This window comes from Chiloscyllium punctatum, chromosome 12 (genome assembly GCF_047496795.1).
Source record: "Chiloscyllium punctatum isolate Juve2018m chromosome 12, sChiPun1.3, whole genome shotgun sequence".
Classification (NCBI taxonomy): domain Eukaryota; kingdom Metazoa; phylum Chordata; class Chondrichthyes; order Orectolobiformes; family Hemiscylliidae; genus Chiloscyllium; species Chiloscyllium punctatum.
Window position 1 is genome coordinate 55,412,897 of NC_092750.1, and position 21,791 is coordinate 55,434,687.

The 21,791-nt window shown below is 44.4% G+C and overlaps 1 protein-coding gene across 12 annotated transcripts in view; it reads right to left on the reverse strand.

Annotated features, from left to right (window-relative positions):
* chl1b (cell adhesion molecule L1-like b) overlaps positions 1-21,791 on the reverse strand; it is an 885,223-nt gene that overhangs the window by 34,789 nt on the left and 828,643 nt on the right. For all 12 annotated transcript variants that reach the window (XM_072582623.1, XM_072582619.1, XM_072582621.1 and 9 more), the window contains one exon: positions 20,189-20,320. In XM_072582623.1, coding sequence (XP_072438724.1) covers positions 20,189-20,320 — 132 coding nt within the window. The remainder of the gene's footprint in view (positions 1-20,188; positions 20,321-21,791) is intronic.

Here is a 21,791-nt window from a genome sequence, read left to right on the forward strand (position 1 = left end):
TTATTGTCACATGTACTCAAGTCAGTACAGTGAAAACTTTCTGCGCCACTTACAGTGCCATCTTATAAAGGTATCTCGGTACAATCCTTAGTTATAGAATGGAGAAATGAAGAAAAAGATGTTGCATGACAGCTAGACACAGGATAACCATCGGTCAGAAAAACAAGCAGCAAAGTTAAAAAGACAAACATCACAGTCTCTCTCCAAAGACTCTCCATAGCAGACCAGCTGATATGGCAGGAAAGAGTTACTTCACAAAATATCGGTTGTCAAGTTGTCTTTGATCTGCTAATTTAAAGGTATTAAGTATCAAAGAAGAACCAAAAGTTCCCATAGCTGAATAGACACTTACACTTGAATGACATTTGTATAGAGTATAATAAGATAGGCATACTTTGCAAAATACTTTTGTCATTTTTAGAAGTACCGATAATCATAATTCTGAATGGAGTGACACATTGAAATTGATTTTGTCTTTTATACATGCATAAGATTTGGCAGAAATTTGCATAAATTATATTAAAACAAAATGTGTTATCACACTTAGCATGTTTACATTAATTATAGACAAAACATAATGATCTGTCTTGGATTCCCAAAATTTTCTTAAATGAAAATGTGAAACATCAGAAATTTGTTCATCTGTGCAGAAAAACCCTCTGTGCTCAGGAAAATCCAACAAATGCTTCACAGCTCACAAGATGGATGCTTTTACGTGTGACTTCACATGCCACTTCTGTCTGTACAAACCCTGTTTGGGTTCATGGTGCTGCAAACCAGCATGGGAGGAGCATGAGTACAGATTGGGCCAGTTAGAAGGCTCACCCCAGCTCCTCAACACAACATCCCATCTCTCAACAGTGACGGATGGCAGCTTATGCTTCCTTGAATCATTACACCATGCTGCTCACTGGCTCCATGTTATCATAATACCCAATCAGAACAACTCTGCACAACTTATATCACCTCTCAATCCCTTCAGATCACACAAGCCCACTCTGTAGAACTGTTATGCCTATATGTATCTCTGTGCCCCTCAGATGACCCATGCCACCTCTATGCTCCTACTTATGCTCCAAGTTCCCCAATCACCTATGCTTCCCTATACCACTTCAAGTCCCCATGTAGCGTTCATATCTGTTCACCTAGTATGTATGGTGAATAGTCATCAGATTATATGTCATTCAATGGAAAATATGTTTCTTTCCTTTAGAAAAGTAAAGCTCTTAGTGCTTGAGTGAAGCTCCCAGATCAATTGAATGGAGAACAAAATGTATCCTGTCATTTGAAAACAAAACTTGTAAGACTTGTAATAAACAAACAGAACCACACACCAAAAGGACAACCTGTTCTGAGAACTTCCGGAAACTGTCATTCATTTTCAGAAAAACAGAATAGGTATTGTAATGAAATCCATTTCCATTTGAAACTCAACCAAGCATTTATAGTGGTCACAGCTAAGGGAAAAAACACAAGGTCTTCATTTCATTTTCAAAGCAAAGTGCCTATCAATCAATGCAAGAGAGAAAATAGTCAGACTTCTTTCAAGTGTACAGTTATTGCTCAAGAATTAACACCAGAATATAAGGTTGCTTCTAAGGACCAAAACCGATTTGTTTTCTTTAATAGCAACAAGGGCCATTTGAATTAAAATATAAAAGGTAATATCACAGGCTGACAGGAAATTTTGTAATTTTTTTTCACGACAAATTGGTGCTTTCTCCATTGGAAACATACTATACCGCATGTGACAAAATGTACATTGCAAGGGTAGACTTAAGGCTAAACTACAAGCCAGGTTCCTGTGATGAACCATTGCATTGAAAGTATATTAAGGTTCTACTAAAGCACCTAATAGTGAATCTTGAATGTGTAAGAACGTTTACACATACCTTTCAGAAGGCTTCAGACTCATTAACTGGTTTTGCATTTTCCGCAGAGACTCTCAAACTCGGTGAGCTTTAAATGAGCTTCCAGACCACTCCACCACTCAATGAAAATAGTATGTGGGAAGAAATCTGATTTTTTTCCCCTTTCCCTCGAAGTCAGTAGGCACCAGTAACTGTGCCTTTACAAACTTACACTGACTGTCATTTGCAGCAAGCAGAGAAACGATTATTCATACCAGAGATAACTGTGGGCCTGATTATTGAGAAGAAATATCTGCTGTCACTGGTTACGATTGACTAGTAAAGACAACAATGTCTTCCTCAATGTCAGCAAAATAAAGCAGCTGGTCATTGACTTCAGGAAGTGGGGTGGAGGACATGCCCCTATCAGTATCACTGGTGCTGAGGTTGAGACCTTCAAGTTCCGAGGAGGAAATATCACCAACAATCTATCCTGGTCCATCAATGTTGACTCTACTGTCAAGAAAGACAACCTCTTTCTCAGAAGGCTAAGGAAATTCCACATGTCAACAATGCTTCTTACCAATTTGTTTTAGATGCACCATTGAAAGCATCTTATCCAGGTGCCTCGCAGCTTGGGACGACAATTGTTCTGCCCAAGACTGCAAAAGATTTCAGAGTGTTGTAAGCACAGCCCAGTCCAGCATGCAAACCAGCCTCCTATACATTGACTCCATCTATACTTCCCATTTCTTCGGGGAAGCAACCATATAATCAAAGAACCCTCCCACCCTGGTTATACTCTCTTCCATCCTCTCCTGTTGGGCAGAAGATGCAAAAATTTGAAAATGTGTACCGACACATTCAAGAACTGCTTTTTCCACGCAGTTATCAGACTTTTGACCAGGCCTCTCAGATATTTAGTTGACCTTTCTCTGCACCTTCTCTAACACTATATTCTGCATTCTGTTCTATTAAACTAATGTACACATGTAAGGGACGATTTGTCTGGATAGCATGCAAACTATACTTTTCACTGTGTCTCGGTCCATGTGACAATAATAAGTCAAATTCAAATACAAATAAATTAGAGCCAGGTAACCTTCATTGAAAGATTCGATAATTGAGATACCATCTGCACTGCATCACATTGAGGGTAACAGATGCACAATGCTGCATTTACCTTGTTACCAACATTGACAATTGGTCTATCTGTGTCATACCCTGTGCTTTGTTCCTCTCCCTAGAATTGGCAGAGAGGCATTAGAGAATGGGCAAGAACAATGGCAACATGTGAAATGGAAGGGTGAAGGGAGCTCATGGGGAAAGAAATGAAAGTCGATGGCAGGATTTGTTTCGTTTTTTTTTACGTCACAGCCTTCAGCATTTAGTGCTCGAATGCCACACAAATAGCAGCCAATAATCAACATTCAAATCCAGATCAAAACATTTAGGAAATGCAAAGAATCGTTTTTTACATTGTTGCATTTCTTTTCCAAAGTCTGAAGTTAAACACTTGGGATTGGGTACTTGGAAGAATTCTAACTGCTATTTCTCCACTTGTATTGTGCACTTGTGTGTGTGAGGGAGAGCAGTGTGTCCCCCGGTGTGTGTGAGAGAGAGCAGTGTGCGTCCCGGTGTGTGTGAGGGAGAGCAGTGTGTATCCCTGTGTGTGTGAGGGAGAGCAGTGTGCGTCCCTGTGTGTGTGAGGGAGAGCAGTGAGAGTCCAGACATGTGCGAGGAAGAGCTGTATGTGTATCTGTGTGCGCGAGGGAGAGCAGTGTGGGTCTCTGTGTTTGTGAGGGAAAGCAGTCTGGGTATCCGTGTATGAGGGAGAGCAGGGTGTGTCCCTGTGTGCGTGAGGGAGAGCAGAGTGTGTCTGTTTGTGTGTGAGGGATAGCATGTGTGTTCCTGTGTGTGTAAAGGAGAGCAGTGTATGTCCATGTGTGTGTGAGGGAGAACACGGTGTATCCCTGCGTGTGCGAGAGAGAGCAGTGTGTGTATCTGCCTATGTAAGGGTGAACAGTGTGTGTATCTATGTTTGTGAGGGAGAGCAATGTGTGTCCCTGTCTGAGTAAGGGAGAGCAGTGTGTATCCCTGTATGTATGTCCCTGTGTGTGTGTGAGGGGGAGCAGTGTATGTCCCTGTGTGTGTGTGAGGGAGAGTAGTGTGTGGCCCTGTACCTGTGTGGGGGAGAGCTGTGTATGTCCCTGTGTGTGTGTGAGAGAGGGAGCAGTCTATGTCCCTGTGTGTGTGTGTGTGTGTGTGTGTGTGTGTGTGTGTGTGTGTGAGGGGGAGCAGTGTATGTCCCTGTGTGTGTGTGAGGGAGAGCAGTGAGTGTCCCTGCGTGTGTGTGAGGGACAGTAGTGTGTGTATCAGTGTGCGCGGGCGAGAGCAGTGTGTGTATCTGTGTGTGTGAAGGAAAGGTGTTTGTCCCTGTGTGTGTGAGGTAGAGCAGTCTGTGCATCTGTGTGTGTAAGGGAGAGCAGTGTATGTCCCTGTGTGTGCAAGGGAGAGCAGTGTGTGTATCTGTGTGTGTGAGGGAGAGCAGTGTGTGTATCTGCGTATGTAAGGGAGAACAGTGTGTGTATCTATGTTTGTGAGGGAGAGCAGTGTATGTTCCTGTGTGTTGAGGGAGAACAGAGTGTGTATCTGCGTGTGTGAGAGACAGCAGTGTATGTCCATGTGTGTGGGAGGGAGAGCAATGTGTGTCCCTGTATGCATGTGGGGGAGAAGTGTGTGTCTCTGTGCATGTGAGGGAGAGCAGCGCATGTATCTGTGTGCGCGAGGGAGTGCAGTGTCTGTATCTGTGTGAGTGAGGGAAAGGTGTGTGTCCCTGTGTGCGCGAGGGAGAGCAGTGTGTGTCCCTGTGTGTGTGTGAGGGAGAGCATTCTATGTCCCTGTGTGTGTGAGGGAGAGCAATGTGTGCCCCTGTGTGTGTGATGGAGAGCAATGTGTCCCAATGTGTGTGTGAGGGAGAGCAGTGTATGTCCTTGCATGTGTGAGGGAGAGTAGTGTGTGTCCCTGTGTGTGTGAGGGAAAGCAGTGTGTGTCCTTGTGTGTGTGAGGGAGAGCAGTGTCTCTCCTTGTGTGCGTGAGGAAGAGGAGTGTATATCCCTCTACACCTGAGGGAGAGCAGTGTGTGTGCATGAGGGAGTGCAATGTATGTCCCTGTGCACGTGAGGGAGTGCAATGTTTGTCCCTGTGTGTGTGAGGGAGTCATGTGTGTGTCCATGTGAGTGTGAGGGAGAACAATGTGTGCCCCTGTGTGTGTGAGGGAGAGCAGTGCGTGCCCGTGTATGCGTGAGGGAGAGACGTGTGTGTCTGTGTGTGTGTGTGTGAAGGTGATCAGTGTGTGTATCTGAATGTGTGAACGTGAGCAGTTTGTGTCCCTGTGTGCATGAGATAGTGCAATGTATGTCCCTGTATGCGTGAGGGAGAGCGGTGTGTGTCCCTGTGTGTGTGAGGGAGAACAGTGTATGCTCATGTATGTGTGAGGCATTGCAGAGTCTGTCCATGTGTGCATGAGAGAGAGACGTGTGTGTTTCTGTGTGTGTGTGTGTGAGGGAGAGCAGTGTGTGTCACTGTATGCGTGAGGAAGAGCAGAGTGTGTCACTGTGTGTGTGAAGGAGAGCAGCGTGTGTCTAAGTGAGTGTAAGGGAGAGCAGTGTGTGTATCTGTGTGTGTGAGGGTTAGCAGTGTGTGTCTCTATGTGTTGAAGGTGATCAGTGTGTGAATCTGAATGTGTGAAGGTGAGCAGTTTGTGTCCCTGTCTGTGTAAGGGAGAGCCATGTACGTCCCAGTGTGTGCGAGGGAGAGCTGTGTGTGTCCCTGTGTGTGTGAGGGAGAGACATGTGTGACCCTGTGTGCATGAGGGAGAGCGGTGTGTGTACCTGTGTGTGTGTGTGAGGGAGAGCAGTGTGTGTCCCTGTCTGTGTGAGGGAGAGCCATGTACGTCCCTGTGTGTGAGGGAAAGCAGTGTGTGTATCTGTGTGCGTGAGGGAGAGCTGTGTGTGTTCCTGTGTGCGTGAGGGAGAGCAGTGTCTTTCCCTGTGTGCGTGAGGAAGAGGAGTGTATATCCCTCTACGCCTGAGGGAGAGCAGTGTGTGTGCATGAGGGAGTGCAATGTATGCCCCTGTGCGTGTGAGGGAGTGCAATATTTGTCCCTGTGTGTGTGAGGGAGTCATGTGTGTGTCCATGTGCGTGTGAGGGAGAGCAGTGTGTGCCCGTGTATGCGTGAGGGAGAGATGTGTGTGTCTGTGTGTGTGTGTGAAGGTGATCAGTGTGTGTATCTGAATGTGTGAACGTGAGCAGTTTGTGTCCCTGTGTGTATGAGATAGTGCAATGTATGTCCCTGTATGCGTGAGGGAGAGCGGTGTGTGTCCCTGTGTGTGTGAGGGAGAACAGTGTATGTCCCTGTGTGTGTGAGGGAGAGCAGTGTGTGACCCTGTGTGTGTGAGGGAGAGCAGTGTGTGTCCCTGTGTGTGTGAGGGAGAGCAGTGTGTGTCCCTGTCTGTGTGAGGGAGAGCCATGTACGCCCCTGTGTGGGTGAGGGAAAGCAGTGCTTGAATCTGTGTGTGAGAGGGAGAGCTGTGTGTGTCCCTGTACGTGTGAGGGAGAACAGTGTATGACCATGTGTGTGTGAGGCATTGCAGAGTGTGTCCATGTGTGCATGAGAGAGAGACGTGTGTGTTTCTGTGTGTGTGTGAGGGAGAGCAGTGTGTGTCACTGTGTGTGTGAGGGAGAGCCATGTACGTCCCTGTGTAGGTGAGGGAAAGCAGTGTGTGTATCTGTGTATATGAGGGAGAGCAGTGTGTGTATCTGTGTATATGAGGGAGAGCAGTGTGTGTATCTGTGTGTGTGAGGCAGAAAAGTGTGTGCCCTGGTTTGTCTGAGGGAGAGCAGTGTGTGTCCATGTGTGTATGAGGGAGAGCAGTGTGTGCCCCGGTGTGTGTGTGTGAGGGAGAGCGGTGTGTGTCTCTGTGTGTGTGAAGGAGATCAGTGTGTATCTGAATGTGTGAGGGTGAGCAGTTTGTGTCCCTGTGTTTATGAGGGAGTGCAATGTGTATACCTGTGTGTGTGTGAGGAAGAGCAGTGTGTATCCATGTGTGCATATGAGGGAGAGCAGTGTGTGTCCCTGTGTGTGTGAGGGAGAGCAGTGTGTGTCGATGTGTGCGTGAGGGAGAGCAGTATGTGTCCCTGTGTGCGTGAGGGAGAGCAGTCTGTGTCCCTGTATGCGTGAGGGAGAGCATTGTGTGCATCTGTGTGCGTGAGGGAGAGCAGTGTGTGTCGATGTGTGCGTGAGGGAGAGCAGTGTGTGTTCCTGTGTGCGTGAGGGATAGCAGTGTGTGTCCATGTGTGCGTGAGGGAGAGCAGTGTGTGTTCCTGTGTGCGTGAGGGAGAGCAGTGTGTGTCCCTGTATGTGTGAGGGAGGGGAGTGTATGTCCCTGTATGGGTGAGGGAATGCAGTGTGTGTCCATGTGTGCAAGGGATAGCAGTATGTGTCCATGTGTGCATGAGGGAGAGCAGTGTGTGTCCATGTGTGCGTGAGGGAGAGCAGTGTGTGTCCATGTGTGCGTGAGGGAGAGCAGTGTGTGTCCATGTGTGCATGAGGGAGAGCAGTGTATGTCTCTGTGTGTGTGAGGGAGAGCAGTGTCTGTACCTGTGTTTTAAAGCAGATCAGTGTGTATCTGAATATGTGAGGGTGAGCAGTTTGTGTCCCTGCGTGTGTATGGGGTGTGCAATGTGTGTCCATGTATGTATGAGAGATAGTAGTGTGTGCCCTGTGTGTGTGAGGGAGAGTAGTGTGTGTCCCTGTGTGTGTGAGGGAGAGCAGTGTGTGTACCTGTGTATCTGAGGGAGAGCAGTGTGTACCTGTGTGTCTGAGGGAGAGCAGTGTGTGCCCCTGTGTGTGTGAAGGAGAGTAGTGTGTGTCCGTGTGTGTGTGTGGGAGAGCAGTGTGTGTGTGTGTGTGTGTGTGTGTGTGTGTGTGTGTGTGTGTGTGAAGGAGAGTAGTGTGTGTCCGTGTGTGTGTGAGGGAGAGCTGAAAATGTGTTGCTGGAAAAGCGCAGCAGGTCAGGCAACATCCAAGGAACAGGAGAATCGACGTTTCGGGCACCAGCCCATCTTCAGGAATGAGGAAAGTGTGTCCAGCAGGCTAAGATAAAAGGTAGGGAGGAGGGACTTGGGGGAGGGGCGTTGGGAATGCGATAGGTGGAGGGAGGTCAAGGTGAGGGTGATAGGTCGGAGTGGGGTAGGGGCAGAGAGGTCAGGAAGAAGATTGCAGGTTAGGAAGGCGGTGCTGAGTTCGAGGGATTTGACTGAGACAAGGTGGGGGGAGAGGAAATGAGAAAACTGGAGCAATCTGAGTTCATCCCTTGTGGTTGGAGGGTTCCCAGGCGGAAGATGAGGCGCTCTTCCTCCAGCCATCGTGTTGCCATGGTCTGGCGATGGAGGAGTCCAAGGACCTGCATGTCCTTGGTGGAGTGGGAGGGGGAGTTGAAGTGTTGGGCTACGGGTTGGTTGGGTTGGTTGGTCCGGGTGTCCCAGAGGTGTTCTCTGAAACGTTCCACAAGTAGGCGGCCTGTCTCCCCAATATAGAGGAGGCCACACCGGGTGCAGTGGATGCAATAAATGATGTGTGTGGAGGTGCAGGTGAATTTGTGGCAGATATGGAAGTGTCCCTTGGGGCCTTGGAGGGAAGTAAGGGGGGAGGTGTGGGCGCAAGTTTTGCATTTCTTGTGGTTGCAGGGGAAGGTGCCGGGAGTGGAGGTTGGGTTGGTGGGGTGTGTGGACCTGACGAGGGAGTCACGGAGGGAGTGGTCTTTTTGGAACGCTGATAGGGGAGGGGGTGGGATTAATGTCCCTGGTGGTGGGGTCCGTTTGGAGGTGGCGGAAATGACGGCGGATGATACGCTGGACATGGAGGTTGGTGGGGTGGTAGGTGAGGACCAGTGGGGTTTTGTCCTGGTGGCGTTTGGAGGGGCGGGGCTCAAGGGCAGAGGAGCAGGAAGTGGAAGAGATGCGGTGGAGGGCATCGTTGACTGCGTCTGGGGACTCCTACTTGCAGAACGTTTCAGAGAACACCTCTGGGACACCCGGACCAACCAACCCAACCACCCCGTAGCCCAACACTTCAACTCCCCCTCCCACTCCACCAAGGACATGCAGGTCCTTGGACTCCTCCATCGCCAGACCATGGCAACATGACGGTTGGAGGAAGAGCGCCTCATCTTCCGCCTGGGAACCCTCCAACCACAAGGGATGAACTCAGATTTCTCCAGTTTCCTCATTTCCCCTCCCTCCACCTTGTCTCAGTCAAATCCCACAAACTCAGCACCGCCTTCCTAACCTGCAATCTTCTTCCTGACCTCTCCGCCCTCACCCCACTCCAGCCTATCACCCTAACCTTGACCTCCTTCCACTTATCGCATTCCCAACGCCCCTCCCCCAAGTCCCTCCTCCCTACCTTTTAGCTTAGCCTGCTGGACACACTTTCCTCATTCCTGAAGAAGGGCTGATGCCCGAAACGTCGATTCTCCTGTTCCTTGGATGCTGCCTGACCTGCTGCGCTTTTCCAGCAACACATTTTCAGCTCTGATCTCCAGCATCTGCAGTCCTCACTTTCTCCTGTGTGAGGGAGAGCAGTGAGTGTGTCCCTGTGTGTATGATGGAGAGCAGTGAGTGTCCCTGTGTGTGTGATGGAGAGTAGTGTGTGTCCCTGTGTGTGTGATGGAGAGCAGTGTGTGTCTGTGTGTGTGTGATGGAGAGTAGTGTGTGTCCCTGTGTGTGTGTTGGAGACCAGTGTGGGTGTCTGTGTGCGCGAGTGAGAGTGGTGTATGTCCCTGTGTGTGTGAGGGACAGCACTGAAGACAGTAGTCTACACCTTTGTATGTGAAAGAGTGCAGCATATGTCCCTTTGCATCTGGCTAAAAGTAATGTGTATTCACTTGAGGGAGTGCAGTGTGTATACTTTACATGGAGACAGAGCAGGGTATGTACCTGTTCACGTGAACGAGGGCAGAGTCTGTGCTTTTGAGAGAGAGGAAAGAAGCCTATTTTGTGAATGATATCGGGAGCAAGCAGGGTCTGACTATGTATGCGTGAGATAGAAAGCATGAGGGAGAGAGGTCTGTCTGTGTTTCTTGCGTGACCAAGAAAAAGGGAGAGGGTTCTGAGAGGTGTGTCTGTGTGTATGTGATCATTCGGCCGTGTTGGAAATCAGGAACCAACGCTCTTCCAGGATCTGTCGCCTGCAAGGTCCGAGATTCATAAACAGACAACGAAAATATTGAAAGCTGGACCTTTCACGAGCAAAGCTGAATGCACCATTGTCTGACCCTGACTCTTGATGCTTGGTGTCCACTTTGCATTATGAGGGCTTAATGCATTTGTGGCTAATTCTTTGGTCATGTACAGAGATGTGTCTCTTGCCTCCACACAAAATGTCAGCCCTGTGAGTGCACAACTTACTGTCCATGACATAGCTGAATTATATTGTGACGCATAGATTGTGAAGCAGAAATTTTACTGTGTACATCAATCAGCTGCTACAATATCTGACACACACAACCACTCATATTTTTCTGTCTTCATGCAAAATGGACTTAAAATAATTGAAGACAAGGTAGCAAATCGATAATGGGTTCATTTCTCACAAGGAACATAAATGAGCAGAATGTGAGATGTAATCCATAATCGTCTGCACATTAAGTTGAAAAAAGGAACAACACAATATTTCTTAAGCTCTGGCTGGGCATTTTTCATTGAATAAGTAAGTTAAAAGAGACAGATGTTCAGATTAGATGATGGGCTTCTATTCTGACAGCCTTGGATGTTTAACTGAGGAAGGAGATTTTTACTCATTGGCATCTAGTGCATAATTTCCCCTCACTGAAGATGGCAAGAGAGTTGGCAAAAAGGACAAATATTTGTTTGTATTGGCTCTGCACGGATACTCACTTCTTCTGTGAGAGTGTGTGTATGTGTGTGTGTGTGAGAGAGAGATAGAACAGAAAGAGCAATAGCAGCTGCTATGAAGGGTAGAAAACTCTGATTTGCCACTGGGCAGGACACTGCTGGAAGCTCATTCTCTGGTTGAAGTCCTGTTAACATTGAGGGACACTGGAAGATTGGTCCTGGCACACAAAACGTAACTCACTTTCAATGGGCCTTGCTGCTGGAAGTCAGTTTGGGATTTCAAGAATAGTTCAGCAAATAGAAGCTGGACTTTTGAACATGCTAAAGTGGAGAGAAGCAAGTTAAGTTTAAAACTGGAAATAACTTTGGACTGGTTCTTGTAAAAACAACCATTTTGCAGAGTATGCAGTGACATATTAATGCAGTGTGGCTCTTGGTCATGTGAAGAAGTGAAAAAGGAGATATATTTTCTCTTGACTTATAGAGCTGTATAGCATGGAAACAGACCCTTTGGTCCAACTCATCCACACTGATCAGATATCCTAAATTAATCTAGTCCTATTTGCCAACATTTGGTCCATATCCCTCTAAACCCTTCCTCTTATATACTCATCCAGATGCCTTATAAATGTTGTAATTGTACCAGCCTCCGCCACTTCCTCTGGCAGCTCATTCCATACATACACCACCCTCTGTGTGAAAAGGTTGCCCCTTAGGTCCCTTTTAAATCTTTCCTCCCTTACCTTAAACCTAGACCCTCTAGGATTCTCCTACCCGGGGAAAAGACCTTGATTATTTATCCTATCCATGTCCTTCATGATTTTCTAAACCTCTATAAAGTCACCCCTCAGCCTCTGACACTCCAGAGAAAATAGTTCCAGCCTATTCAGTCTCTCCCTGTTGCTCAAACCCTCCAACCCCTGCAACATCCTCGTAAATTTTATCTGAACCCCTTCAGGTTTCACAACGTCTTTCTTACAGTTTAGTCAATTTATTCCTTCTTTAGTAGTGTTTAGGTGATGTTGATTTTTGTTACAGTGAACGTCTTAAAAGTTTAAATCCTGTGGTGTAATCCTTTGATTTCTCTCCATTTTCGTGTGTTCAAAAGTCCAGCTTCTATCAACTGTAATTTGCCGAACTATTCTCGAAATCCTAAACTGACTTCCAGCAGCAAGGCCCATTGAAAGTGAATTATGTTTTGTGTGCCAGGACCAATCTTTCAGTGTCCCTAAATGCTACAGGTCTTCAACCAGAGAAACAGCTTCCGGCATTATCCTGCCCAGTGTCTAGGCAGTTTCTGGAGATTCATTTATTTTACTTGTTATTGGTCGTTACAGGGATCGTAACAGCATTGCTCTTTCTCAGACAGCAAGCCTTGCAGGCTGCTTCTTGGCTGTAACTCCATGGAGTTCAGCTGGAAAACTGGTTCTGAGATGAATGTAATATTAAAGAAATGTCAGAAATAAGACAAACGTAAAGATTGCTGAATAGAAGTGTTTGCATCAATGCTTATTCTGTTTCCTGGCTCCAAATACTGTGCAACAAGGTTACATGCTGATATTTGCGTCCATGACATTGATGATCTCATTATTCATCAAACAGTGCTAATTTAATTTGAAATCTTGCAACTCGTGTACTCTGAGTTGAAAAGTGAGGTACACAACGGGTTCAGAGGGATATGGACCAAATGCTGGCAAATGGAAATGAGACAGGGGGCTGGAGAGCTGCATGTTTTAACCAGAAAGCATAATCAATTTTAAGGAATAAAACTACTCAAGATTTATCCATGAAGCAACTACAGATGGGCATTCAGAATAGAATATCAAAAAAAATCTGATGGTATCAGCATTATTTCCTGACCCATTAAATAGTGACAAACACAATTATTCTCTGGACACAAAACTCTGACGAACATCAACTCTCTGTGTCTCATAAACATTTATCCCCATGTGCACTCTTATTTTGGCCGACTTCAATCAGTTCAGAAATTTTTAGTTCGGTGTTCATTCATAACAGTGAATCCAATCTCCTTCCCATTCTATGTTTATTATTTGCTTTAATGAGTGTCAAGAGTGTCTTTGGTCTCGTTAATGAAAGGAATCTAATTAGGAAACCAGAGCAGATGAAAGTTCGACTCGTTAAAGAAAACAGCACATTGGAGACTACATAAATAAGGAATTCACTTCAAGATGCTGGGGTTGAGATTTGTTTTAGTGCAAGGAACATAAATAAGTTGGTTGGCAAGAAGAAACGAGACTTGAGGAGATATGCTGGGAAAAAAAAAGATGAGTTCACTCGTTATCTAACGAAAGCATTTTTAAATTAGGATTTGATAGCGCAGAGTAATGAGCAGCTTCTATTGAAAGAAACTGCATTCCTTTGACTATTTAGATAACAGATCATATTTTCCTGACTCAAAAATATTTAAGGCCTTTCCCATCATGAAACTGAATGAAGTATTTAGGCTAATGAATTTAAGTTATGACTAAACCAGAATTATCAATTACACAATTTAAAGCAATCCAATTTCCTTCTGCTCAGTTAGCAGGCAGATAAAAATATAACCAATATTTTACTTTCTTTATCCTGTTTAGACAAAATATCATGATTTGCTCAACACAAAGCATACCTATTATACTATATATTGAATAGAAGAGGTTATAAAATGATACTTCAGATGATCTACTTGTCAATTAGTTGTGTTTGTATTCTGGATGGTTACAGCTTCAGTTTCTTTTTGTTAGTTCATGGTATGGGATTTCACTGACCCAACCACCATTCACTGCTCTTCCTTGATTGTGCTGAGGATGGGTAAGAGTTAATCACGTTGATGTGGGTCTGGAGTCACAGGTAGGCACAGCCGATTTCCTTCCCAAGACAATATCGATACGTGAGATAGGCCTTTATGACAACCAATAATGTTTATATGGTCACCATTCGGTTAAAAGAAAATTATTCCAGACTTCTATTGAATTCAAATTTTCCAATCTGTCACGGCAGAATGCAAAGCAATGTACTCGGAAAATGATCCTGCTGTTCTGGGTTACTGGTCCAATGATATAATCATTACTTTATCTCCTCCTTTTAGATTGTTTGTAGCCTAACAATTTAAAAATAATCTCTGTACCTCGATTATACTTATTTTTTTTTTAAATTGGTAAAATGATTCTACTAATCGTCACAAGTTTTCTTAACATTAAATGTTGACTTATATCAGAAAGGCACTTGAGAAACTGACCTCAGATCAACACTCTCTGGGCAGAGTGTGCAACATTACAGACCATGGGCAGCATCTTATTGGGTCTGAGCGACGTGGGCCATGACAAGATTTGTGGCAGAACTGGACAAAAAGTCTGGAAAGGCCGATATTGACTTTGGGAGCATTCCATTGCATATTTTATGTATTTGCAAAGTGGGAAAGTAAATTTCTTGTTAGGCAGTAACATGTTGCCAATTCAGTGAGATTATAATTTGTTCAAAGGCTTATTAATGCAGCAATTTAAGTCACTGATATTCAGCTTCCTATTTTACCAAAGGTATTGAATAAGCCAGACATTAAGAAATCATGGAAATCAGAATGGGAGTCTTCAGCTAGCTGCTAGTCCGACCAGCCTCCATGTTACTTTGCACCAAATGGCATCTGACCCATGGGGAATGACCGAATGCATTCCTCTACAATGGCTGACATTTGCTAACCATTCTTCTGCCATGAACGCCTCATCTTCCGCCATGGAACCCTGCAACCACACACGATTATTGTGGATTTCACCAGCTTCCTCTCCCCCGCTCCCCGCCCCCCCGCCATCCCAGTCCTAAGTCGCCAACTCAGCACTGCCCTCGACCATTTATCGGTTCCACCCTCCTATCACTTTTCCCTTCCAACTTCATCTGCCTATCACATTCCCAGCTACTTTCCCCCTCAACCCCACCTCCCTCTCATTTATCTGTCGGCATCCCGGCCCACAAGCCTCATTCCTGATGAAGGGCTTATCCCTGAAGTGTAGATTCACCTGCTCCTTGGATACTGCTTGACCTGCTGTGATTTTCCAGCACCACAGTCTTGCCTGATCTCCAGGATCTGCAGTCCTCACTTTCTCCTCCTTGATGAGACCACACCAGCTTATGCAGTTTTGGTCTGTTTGTCTAAGGAAGGATGTTCTTGGTCGCAGAGAGTGCAGCAAAGTTAGACCAAATCGATTCTCGAAATGACAGGACCAGCATATGAGGAGAGGTTGAATCGATGTGGATTATACTTGCTTAAGTTTAGAAGAATGGGATCACAAAGAAATCTATAAAATTCCACCAGGATGAGATAGGATAAAATACATGAATGATGTTCCCGATGGTAGAGACTCCAGAACCAGAGCTCACAGTCCAAGGATAATAAGAACAAAGAGAAAAAAGAAAATTTACAGCCCATGAACAGACCCTTCGGCCCTCCAAGCCTGAGCCGATTCAAATGTGCTGTCTAAACCTGTCGGTCAATTCCTAAGCATCTGTATATCTCTGTTCCCCACCTACTCATGCATTAACCAGATGCATCTTAAATGAATCTACCGTGCCTGTCTCTACCACCTCTGCTGGCAACATGTTCCAAACGCCCACCACCCTCTGTGTGAAGTACTTGCCTTGTGTATCCCCCTTAAACTTTCCACCTCTCACCTTGAAAGTGTGACCTCTCGTTATTGAATCCTTCACCCTGGGAAAAAACTTGTCTCTATCCACCCTGTCTATACCCTTCATGATTTTATAAATGTCAATCAGGTCACCCCTCAATCTGCTTTTTTTTAATGAAAATAAACCTAACCTACTCAACCTTTCTTCATAGCTAGCACCTTCCATACCAGGCAACATCCTCATAAACCTTCTCTGCACCTTCTCCAAAGCGTCCACATTCTTTTGGTAATGTGGCGACCAGAACTGTACACAGTATTCTAAATGCAGCCGAACCAACGTCCTGTACAATGTTAACATGACTTGCCAGGTCTTATACTCAATAACCCGTCCAATGAAGGCAAGCATACTATATGCCTTCTTGACCACTCTATCCACCTGTGCAGCAACCTTCAGGGTACAATTGACCTGCACTCCCAGATCTCTCTGCTCATCAACTTTTCCCAAGGCTCTTCCGTTCTTTGTATAATGCACTCTGGAATTAGTCTTGCCTAAATGCATCACCTCACATTTGCCTGGATTGAAAGTCATCTGCCACTTCTCTGCCCAACTCTCCAGTCTATCTATATCCTCCTGTATTCTCTGACAGTCCCTTATGCTTTCTGCTACTCCTCCAATCTTCGTGTATCTGCAAACTTGCTGATCATACCAACAGTGCCCTCTTCCAGATCATTTATGTATATTACAAACAACAATGGCCCCAACACTGATCCCTGTGGAACACCACTGGTCACCTTTCTCCATTTTGAGAAACTCCCTTCAACTACGACTCTCTGTCTCCTGTTGCTCAACCAGTTTTTTATCCACCTAACTATAACACACTGCACACCATGTGACTTCACTTTCGCCATTAGTCTACCATGAGGAACCTTATCAAACGCCTTACTAAAGTCCATGTATATGACATCAACAGCCCTTCCTTCATCTATCAACTTGGTCACTTCCTTGAAGAACTCTTTTAAGTTGGTAAGGCATGATCTACCCCGCACAAAACCATGTTGCCTATCACTGATAAGCCCATTCTTTTCTAAATATAAATAGATCCTATCCCTCAGTACCTTCTCCAGCAACTTTCCCACCACTGATGTCAGGCTCACTGGTCTGTCATTACCTGGAATATCCTTACTACCCTTCTTGTACAGGGAGACAATATGAGCAACCCTCCAGTCGTCCGGCACCTCACCTGTATTTAAGGATGCCACAAAGATATCTGTCAGGGCCCCAGCTATTTCCTCTCTTGTCTCCCTCAGCAACCTGGAATAGATCCCATCTGGTCCTGGATATTTCTCCACCTTAATAACCTCCACCCTACCCAACACATCTTCCCTACTTATGTCAACATGATCTAGACTAATCAAACTTCTATCTCTAATCTCAACATTCATCATGTTCCTCTCCTTAGTGAACACTGATGCAATTAAACCATTTAGGACTGATATGAGGAGAAAAGTCTTCACACCGAGACTGGTAAACCTGTGGAATTTGCTGCTACAGAAAACACTTGAGATCAAACCATTACATAAAAAACTGAAAGAGGTGAGGATGCTGGAAGTCGGAAACAAAAACAGAAATTGTTGGAAAAGTTCAGCAGGTCTGGCAGCATCTGTGGAGTTCTAAGAAAGGGTCACTGGACCCAAAACGGTAACTGTGATTTCTCTCCACAGATGCTGCCAGACCTACTGAGCTTTTCCAAGAATTTCTGGGGTTTTTTTGACTTCCAGCATTCTGTTTTTGTTTTTGAGGCCAAAACATTGTTTGTTCCAAGAAGGAATTAGATAGAGCACTTGAAGCTGAAAGGGGTCATAGGGTCTGGGGGAAAAGTGGAAATAGGCTAATGAATTGGATGATCAACCATGCTCTTAATTAATGGCGGAGTTAGCTCAAAGAGCTGAGTGGACTCCTCCTGCTCCTATTTTCTATGTTTCAGCAAGCTGTCCCACGTTCTGAGGTTGAAGCTATTTGGATGATGGAGACATGTCCCTCACGATCAGGGTGCAGCATATCTCACTGTTTAGAGATGGTATTCAGCTCTCACCTAAAAGGTATGATTCTTCTGAGACATAAGAGCATCTTTCTCTCGTTGTGTTCACATCACAGATCATTTCCACTGAAAGTCCTACTTCCTGATGCTGGTGGGATGCCGGTCATTTTTGCTACCTTCCTATAAGGGTGAAGGCAGATGCAGGAGGATCAGGCCTGATGGTAAACCCAGTCACGGGCTCAGGCTGCAGGGCAGACTGAGGAGCACCTAGCTCAGGAATAGGTTGCAGCCACAGGGTCTTTTAAGGTGTGTATGGTTCAGAGGAAATCCAGGATTGTTTGGCATTGACTCCATTTCCCGGGACTCAGCAAAGCACAGTGTCAACAAAGGCAGCAGATGCACTGGGATGCTGTGACAGGAAATTGTTGACCGCTGAAGAGAGAGAGAAAGACCCAAGGGCTGCAGCAGTGGGAGGCCATCCTCTCCAGTGACTGCGTCTCTGAACTTCAATGGGAATGCTCCTTCTATGGATCAATAGGTGATCTGCGTGGGATGTCTCAGACAGGCATTCACAAGTGCATCAAGACCAAGGCCAAGGACAAGGTCACATTTCCCTCCCCAGCGAAGAGGTCAGACTCGACATGCATGGCACTGTGAAGGGCATATCAGAAGATTATGGAATACATCTGTAGGAGAAGGAGGTCTGTTCAATTAATCATTGTTACCACTTACTGGAGGTGTGTGTTCACTATCCTGACAAGTGTCACCACTCGTATGGAGCACTCTCATGTTCCTGTCAAGCTGAGGGTCTAAGGGCCTCATCAGGCTGACTACTCTCGGCCAAGGGCTAGTGATGCTGACCATGGCTCTTGACATCATTGTGCAAACCCTTGACTGATGTAGAGAGCAGATACACTACTGCCCATCCAGGCCCGTGGTGAAGCACGCAACAAGACTGATTCATATGTGGTTCCACTGGTTGGATTGGTTTGGGGCATCCTCCAGTATACTCCAGTTGTGCTGTGCTCTGCACAATTCAAGCAGGCAACAAGGTGACGTGTCTGATGCTGAAGATCGGGGAAAACAGGAATGGTATTCCTAGGAAGACAACGAGAACCTTAGGGAACAGGAATCTCTCCTGGCCATGATACAGCTAGGCTGTGTAAGGTGCTACTAGCCAGACAGGACCTGACTGACACCCAGTTTCAATGGCTGTTCGCTAGGCGCAGTAGACCATTACCGACCATAGACTAGTTATTCATCATAATGTCAGCATTTGGTTAGCATTGTGGGTGTGAACCACAATCGCTATTGGCAGTGTTTGGGTTCAGTTTTTCTGGTTATACATAAAAGCTCATGTTTGCAATTGTCCGATTGCTTGCCTAGATGTAATGTTTTCCTGCACAATGACAATGACAGCATGCAAGTCTCTCCAGTCGGCAATGGGGTCAGAGTAATAGAGATGTATTAGGATATTTTAGACAGAACATAGTTAAAGACCGGTGAGGTGTACAGTCAAGTAGTTAAACAGTGATGAAGTTGAGAGAATAGGGCTTTATGTACAAAGGAGTGAGGGTCAGCTGCATTCTGTGACCAGCTTGGTTTTGTGGCTGCTGTACCATTATGCTGCCGGTGAAGAGCAAGGCAAGATTGCCTAATTTTGTCTGGGTGAAAATTGCCCTATCAAAGCAAATAGCTTTTCAAAGTCTGGGAGCAAGGGACATTGGTCTTTCAGCGGATATTTAATGAGTTGCGAATAATTCCGTGAATGGTCTCCGATGAATGAGGATAGAATTAGACTTGAGACAGGCCACAGGGATGCAGTCGGTTATCACTGAGACACATTTGGTATGATACAATGAGGAATCTTATGGTTCCTCATCACCAGTATCCCTCCAAACATTCTCAATACAATTAGCTCTTTGCTGAAAGAATCAGATTCTACCCCATGTTTGAAATGGAAGTTTTCAGTTCTAAGTGTTTACACAGGGAACTTGAGTTTTAAGTGGTGACTCACTACACCTCTTCAACGGAATGAGGAATGGACAATAAATGCAGTCCTTGTCAGAGACGCTCATCATCCCATGAATGAAGAAAGAAAATGCCTTGATAAAAGCTAACCCATAAATCAAAAACTACAAACTGGATGCAGATGCTTTTATATCAACACTACCCTATCTGCTGGTGATATATTGGCATGTATATTAAGTCTAGTCTTCAGGTGAAAGAAGGTGAAAGGGTGGGATAACAAAAACAATTTGCAATCATACAGTTCTCAATTTTTATGTAATTTTGAAATATGTTTGGTACTACTGGAAGCAAAGATGTATGGTTGTTTTGTTTTAAAATCACTGGAATATCTCTGCCTAAGAGACATGCAATTTCAAATCCAAATGAAGATATCATAATTTATGTTGAAGATATGCATACAGCAAGTTTGCACAGATATGTACTTTAAATATGCTATTGAAATATACAAGCTCACAAATACTCTTTTATAGCAAACATTAACACAAATAAGAATTGTATCACAATTCATTGTGGGCTCATTTTACCACAAAATTATAAACTAAACCAATAAGTAATATTTAAATTCAGGACTATCGAGAACAAGTTATAGATGTGAATGTGCGATTCTGAAATTTTTCTTTCTTTTGAACCTTGTATTCCTTTTATCTAAATTAACATGTGCTATCACAATATGCATGAATATTCAGTGCTCATTTAATGCTACATATACTAAAAAATGAATATAAGTACATACCAGAATATTTTCCTCCTTTGTTTCTCTTTATGAAACAAGCAATCAGTAAAATCAAGGTAAGGAGAGCAACAGCACACATCAGGCCAATAAACCATCCTTGTGTAGATATTCCACCGTGAATTCCTGCATAAGCTGTTGTAGACCACATAATTAATCATCAAGAAAAGTAGCAATTAGTAAAATTAAATAATCTTTTTTCACCAAAAACAACTATAAATGTTGCAGCTTTTCCAATCAATATACCAGACATCATTTTTTACCCATGAGTTTTATCTAAATGTCAAGAATTGTTACATTCTTCCAATTGTTACTTGCTTATTCGAAACTTTACTTATTTTAAAGCATCTGCAAAATAAATCTCACCTGTAATTAGCAGTCAGGAAAAAAAAACTCAATTGCTTCAGTTGTGCAATCTTATACTCTTGAAATAGAGTTTGTTGGAAAGAACACATCTTATTGATGTCGTTTGGCACAATGAATGCTTGAAAAAGCCGTATCAAAAGATGCCAAAAGAAAGAACAATTCTGTTTTTTTTTCTGAAAGGAGCACCTGACCCAAAAAAAGTCTAACAACTGAGAAATGTTGAAAATGTTTACATTATTCTTGACATTTCTGTGCTATAATATTCTACGAAATCCTATGATACTATATCAGGTCATTTTTTTAAAATCTCACTGGTCACAATGCCAATCAACTCTTGGCTGTCTCATTAACTCCCAACATAGCTTCATATGCAATGAACAGAGACCTGTCTTTTTTATATTGTGAAAACACAATAATGAGTAACACTGTGCAATAACCATTTCTTCTGCGTTAGATGAAAATTTCTGCAAATTGTTTTTGACATCTGCTGAACAAGTACATAAAATTATTCAGGGAATTGAGAATAGCTTTGAAATTCAAAAGGAACATTAAATTACCAGTGTGCATGGATACTGATTAGCTTGATTCATTCACTGTTATCTCATGTATGATTTTGGCTTGATATACCAGTCATGAGTGGATTATAAAGCATGCCTACAAGAGCCTATTAAGCAATGGTAAAAGCGTCAGTAGACCATGCACAAACGATGCTGATGAATTACATAAAAAAAACAAGTTGATTGTCGGGATAACAGCAAAGCATTACTATACACAGAACCTCAAGAAATTTGAAAACTATATGCATGTTGTCTCAATGTAACAATTTATGTCAATTATAACATTTTTTTTCTGTGATTTATAATCTTAGGAAATTACTTTTCCATATCAACAATCGCTTTGAACATAAATTATAGTTCTTTCAGTGGCGGAGCATGACTTGGCCACTTTGGAAGGTGGTGAGGGTAGGAGATGGAGGGAAGTGCAGGGCAGATTGTCCCATTTGAAATTTGTCTAAATTGGAGAACAGCATACCATGCTGATAGAGGGAATCTTCCCAAACCTAGGCCAAAGGCTGAGCCAGGAACTGCACTGTAGGTCAAACACAAGAGCTGAAAATGGCTAACATGGACTCCTAGAAGTGAAATCGAGGTAGTCCTTCAAAGGTGTGGTAATCTATAACCTTCTAGTCAACCTTGGAAGATTTTGCAAGGAGTGGGGTGCAGTGATGAGGTGATGGCTC